This window comes from Macrobrachium rosenbergii, chromosome 48, assembly GCF_040412425.1.
Source record: "Macrobrachium rosenbergii isolate ZJJX-2024 chromosome 48, ASM4041242v1, whole genome shotgun sequence".
In the NCBI taxonomy this organism is placed as follows: domain Eukaryota; kingdom Metazoa; phylum Arthropoda; class Malacostraca; order Decapoda; family Palaemonidae; genus Macrobrachium; species Macrobrachium rosenbergii.
The window spans coordinates 59,021,048-59,027,047 of NC_089788.1; the positions used below are offsets into that span (position 1 = coordinate 59,021,048).

Sequence of the window (6,000 nt, forward strand, 5' to 3'; positions counted from 1 at the left end):
ACCACGAACCACTCTATCTAAAAGAGGTACATCTCTGGCAGAAGCAGACATCCACACCAGAGAACAGTATTCCAGTAAAGGAAGTACAACTGACCTAAAACAGGTTGCATTGATTTTATCACTATTATAAATATATGAGGTCTCACAAACAATACTAACTTTCATGCGGCCTTTCCTGAAACTTTAGATGTTTCTCAAAAGTTAGGTGAGAGTTAAAAGTTACACCTAGAATAGTTAAAGCTTTGGACTCGGTCAGCAAAGTTCAATCCACCTGAAGGGGAGGATGGAGTGAGAAATCTGTACAAGATCTACTAATCAGTACAGGAGTGTTTTTGTTTTACTGGAGTTCAGCCTCATACCCCACCAACTACACCATTCCCTGATCCGGTCCATGTCCCAACTGAGGCTGAGGGCAGCTTCATTTAGCACATAAACAGTTTCATTGCATTATTTTAATTTTATAACTATTCTGTTAATTCTATAGACTTGCAAAAAAATTCATAACATTGTACCAGAGAGAGAGAGAGAGAGAGAACACATACACTAAATTATGTATTTTTATTACATATAGTTACAAGTCCTGTATTGTTATAACTATTCTATCCAGTTAATTATTTCATATTTTAATACACTTAGTTTTCAAAGTAAATGGTATCATAGGTACATGTATATATGTTAAAAACCATGTTGTAAAGGGTTTGCTGTTGTAAGTGATTTCAAGCATATGCAGAGCTTAATACAGGGCTTGGAACTGATTATTCATAAACGTGGGGGACAGCTTTATCAGTCTGCCAGAACAGGTAATGGTTAAAATATAATTTCCATGGCTTTTTTTTTTTTTTAAACCTAGCAGATCTTACAGGACCTTTTAGAGAATAGCTATCTTACTTGGAAGCAAAAACAAATCTAACATGTAGTTAATTTTATTCAGTATTGACAGTCTAACCAATAGCTTGTTCTGTATGAGAGAAAATATATTAAATGATGCAATATTTACCTGATGATGATGGAATGAATTTACCCAGTCAATGGAAGCACAAAAATTCTGTTCACTATTAGATCTATTTACAATGTGTATTGTGTTAAATTTAAGCAAACCACGAGATCAATAACCATCACATTTACTTTTCTAATACAGTTTTAAAGTAATTAACAAAATGACAATGTTAGTTACTTTTCTAATACAGTTTTAAAGTAATTAACAAAATGACAATGTTAGTTAATGGCAATAGTGATACAGTACTGGTACATGAATACAAAAATACAAGTGCTGATATAATTAAATGACACTGATGAACTACAGCATATAATACAATGCCGTCAGTGCTTTACAATGGCAGACTGATGTAAATACATAAAACACTTTTATTTATATTCCATGTGCTAATTATTTGGATTTTGATCCACTATTCACACTGACAAGTATGCCATATTGTAATGCAGAGTAATGAAGAAATGATGACATGAAGGCTGCAACTAAAGTACATCTGTATGAAGATCAGCTATCACAGAGGTGCAATGCAGTTGTTGGCATCAAAAGCTTTCAGGAAACTGCAATAAGAAAGAAAAGAAATATTAATTTACATAAAGTAAGGGATCAAACATCATCTTACTCAAAAACAACTGGCCAAATGGATATTTCTTGACTCCAGGGAAAAGCCTTGAGAAATATATTTGCTATTCAAAGAGTAGGGAAGAGAATATGCTTGACTAGCACAGTGATTCTTAAACTGGGGGGTGCCAGAAGCTTCCAAGGGGGGTGTAAGCAGGGTCCAGATTGTGCCTATTATTTGTTTAATTTGTGATGTTAATTGTGAAATTCTCAAAAACATTATCACTGCTTCCATATGTTTTCTAATTATTATCTCAAAACATGCCAAAAATTCAAAATATAAGGCAATTTTCATTTCAAATCTTGTCTATGAATTGTCTTTTATTGTTATGATAAGATTTTCCCGGGCTCTCTGCTCGGCTTGCAGCTGAGCAGAGAGCAAGTGTCAAGGTAAGAATATTTTTCATTATGGTAGAATTATTATATATATACAGTATATATAATATATATATATATACAATAGATAGATATACACACATATACAGTCATACCACGAACTTACGCAAGGTTAGGTTCCAGAACCCCTTGCGCAAGGCGAATTTTCACGAAAGTTTGGCATGGTCTCTAAAAATGCTAATAAATGCTTATTTCTAAAATGAGTTTAAACACTAAATATGACCTTAATCATGCTCCCTAAGTATTAAGCTAACTTTTAAATGAAATTAAAGTTACTGTAACTTCATTTAAAAGTTAGCTAACACATTACTCTTAAAAAAAGAAAAAATGGTTGACATAAAAATAGAGCTGGAAGAGAATTTCTCCTTCTCCCCTTCCGACTGATCTATTTTTATTAGTCTTCTCAACGTGTTTTTAAGAACTACTTTATTCTGCATCTCATTCTCTTTGTTCTGAAATGCTTTTTCATGAACAAACAGTATTTTTTATTTAGATTAATACAACTCTTAGTTATTACGTCTCTATGTTTTAGAATGTATTTGCCTCACTAGCGCATTTACAGTTTGTAGACGGTACATGTAAATTTAGATCAATTTAAACTACCTACTGCACAGGTAAAGATGTACAGGGAAATAATAAGTTGTAACAATGTGTGAGCACTAACTAGAAAAGGTTGTCCTTACTTAAGAGAGTGAAATTATTTATCATTAATGAGACAGAGAGAATAACGAGAGAGAGAGAGAGATGTCCTTACTTAAAATATCAAGGTAAATTATTTATGAATTATTACAGAGAGAGAGAGAGGTTATTCTTACATTAGATATCAAAATATGGAAATTCATGATTTATGAAGGAAAATGAAAGAAAGTAAGAGATAGTACGTAGAAATCCTTTGACACGTTGTGGGCAATGATTGGCATATTTGACAGCTTTGCCCTTGCCCTCTTTTCAAAGGTTTGACAAAAGATCGGGAAATGATAATATCACATAATTTACTATATAGAAATGTATAAATTTTGTAATTGCAGTTATATTGTTATTATTTAATCTTATTAATATTTGAAAATTAGTACTTACTGTATTTGGTAAATCATTTATTTATTACAAAAAACAAATAAACACACATGTAACTATAAAAATTCTCTCAACTCAGTAAAAGAGAGAGAGAAATTATTTGTTTTAATGTTTAATTTACACATAAAAGCTTGAAAACTTATAAATTACATAAAAATGTAAAGAAAAACTTTTGCATGGTTTTTTAAGGATTCGCATATGTCGTGTGTCTGTGAAAAAATCGCGTATGACAGTTAGTCAGGTTCCAATGAAAAGTTTGCTTGTCAGTGAATTCATGCAACTCGAATCACATAAGATCGACGCAGCACCCCGATAACCTGGGATTGGCACTATAATCGCCAATTTTCAGTTGTTGGAATTTTTCAGTTATTGTCACGCCATCAGGAACAGAATCCACACCAATAACTGGGGACTATATATATATATATATATATATATATATATATATATATATATATATATATATATATATATGTGTGTGTATATGTGTATATATATATATATATATCTATATGTATAATATATATATCTATATATATATATATATATATATATATATATATATATATATATATATATATATATATATATATATATATATATATATATATATATATATATATATATATATATATATATATATATATATATATATATATATATATATATATATATATATATATATATATATATATATATATATATATATATATATATATATATATATATATATAAAAAAACGAACGCCCACTACATTTGTAAACAAATCATAGCAATGGTATAAAAAAAAGGAAAATAAAAGGGAAAATGGAATATTTTTTCCTAGACATTTCTCCATTATTTTTAAGTACAGCTTTTAACTTCCACTTGAAATATTGTGCATCCATGTCCACTTACGGATGGCATCCTTTTTACGTTTTTCTCATCTAGTGCCTTCAGTTTCCGTTTCATGTATGAGAAAGAAATAAAATTAATTTCAGGTTTGTGATTGTTTTAATTACCAGCCCAAAAGTTCCTTGTGGGTTTCATTTTCCAAGACATTTTCATAAATCTCTCCATTCATTGTCGTGCTCTCTGGGAGAAAATATAATCCCCCACTACCCCATATTGAAACATCCCCATCCCATCACAAATGGATGTTTCACAGTCTTGACAAATTTTTGATGCATAGCGGTTAGATCCTTAAGCCTAACCCTTTCCCAATCCTTTTCAGTCTATTCAAAAAATCAAAATGGCTGCTTAAGGTCCTTGTTCGGTCCGATGACCTAAGCAGATCAGGGTTTTGAGATTTTGCTGGCATTGATGGATGTTCCATAACAATCCCTTTTAAAATGTTATCCGTTCAGACTTCAGTGATGAATCAAGGTCTCCTGTCTTGGAGGGGCAAAAGAGAGAAGCTCTCTTTAGCTGCCTTGCCAGTTTTCCATAGGGTCACAATTTCTGCTTTCCAAGGATAAGGAAGTTTTGCCATAACCTCCACGCCAAATGTAGGGTTAACGTGAATGGGCAGCGCATACAATGCCACCTTTGTGATAGCAGTATCACTAGTGCATTAGAAAACATGGCGAAAAGACAATACAGGCTGACGAACCTTTCGGGCGGAAATCGCAAGAAAAGTCCGAACGCTTATTACAGCCACGAAGACTGTGTGTGTGTGTGTGTGTGTATATATGTATATATATATATATATATATATATATATATATATATATATATATATATATATATATATATATATATATATATATATATATATATATATATATATATATAGCAACAAATGGAACGACCCACTTGTATCCATTTTTACATCTGTGTTGAGAAAGAAATAAAATTAATTTCAATTGTTTTATTACCAGAATGATTCATAAACTCTCTCCTTCATTCCCCAAAATGGTTAAGCCTAACCCCTCTCTCTATTCAAAATCAAAATGGCTGCTTAAGGCCTTGTTCCAGATGACCTTCGAAGATGCCTTCCTCGACAGTGCCAGACAAAAGGCAAGGGAGGGGCCAAAAAGAGAAAGTTGGCGCCTGCCCTATCCTGAAACCTCCACGAGGGTTAACTGATGCCATGCAGCATATATAGAAAACATGGCAAAGATTGACCTTTGCGCCACCTATGTTGGACGCAATGCATAATCCCCGAAGTTTATTTATAGATGATGCAACGAAATCGTGAGAGAAGCGCTCCGAACACCACCCAGGACAGATGTCCTTAATCTTGCCTGACCCTTGAACTTTCCACATGTTCGCCCCGAGGTTCGAACCAGTATACCTTTGTATTGGCATTTCAATTCCCTCCATCGCCAGCGCCCCTTCAAACGAGGACACCGTCAGCTTGATGAAGGAAATGTACCGGAATAAGTTTTCTTAGTCACGATTCCTGTTACTTTTCTGTCTGATTTTTCATTTATTTTCCATTGCGCGCTCACCTTCAGTAATTGTGTTGGAGCATTCAGTGTAAACGTAATTATGCATTTAGTGGTGAACTGAGTTATTTGGCACCAACTGTGCAATCCCTCAGTCCCCTTTGAGCGTCTTATCCTTGCAAGTAACTGTCTTGCATATATTGCAGATAGGCCTCAACTGTGGAATCCCTCAGCTCTATCCATGTGCAGTTCCCCTTCTACCACCACTTCAATGTTTCCTGTTATGAAGACAACATTGGCGTAGAATATTCCTTCTGTGTAGGAATCATTCATTTAGTATGCCCTTATTATTACCTGGCCCATAATTCGTCATTCTTTTGATCTGTATTTGTTATGTAAATATAATTTGTTAAGAGAAGCCTTGAGTTTACGTAATTTTCCCTCATAAGAAGAAGGCCCTAAGCCACAGATTTTCCCTTGTTTGTCTACGAATTGTCCTAATATTGAGTCAGATGTGTAATAAATATAAGGAACTTCTTGCGTTCATCC

At 33.1% G+C, this 6,000-nt stretch overlaps 1 protein-coding gene and 1 long non-coding RNA gene across 6 annotated transcripts in view; one reads left to right on the forward strand and one right to left on the reverse strand.

Annotated features, from left to right (window-relative positions):
- Window positions 1-6,000, forward strand: part of LOC136831432 (uncharacterized) — a 108,475-nt gene that overhangs the window by 33,323 nt on the left and 69,152 nt on the right. The gene's annotated exons all lie outside the window — the stretch shown is intronic.
- The window catches only part of LOC136831429 (uncharacterized), a 148,424-nt gene continuing 142,967 nt past the window's right edge, over window positions 544-6,000 (reverse strand). For all 5 annotated transcript variants that reach the window (XM_067091884.1, XM_067091882.1, XM_067091880.1 and 2 more), the window contains one exon: window positions 544-1,551. In XM_067091884.1, coding sequence (XP_066947985.1) covers window positions 1,506-1,551 — 46 coding nt within the window. In that variant the 3' untranslated portion in view covers window positions 544-1,505. The remainder of the gene's footprint in view (window positions 1,552-6,000) is intronic.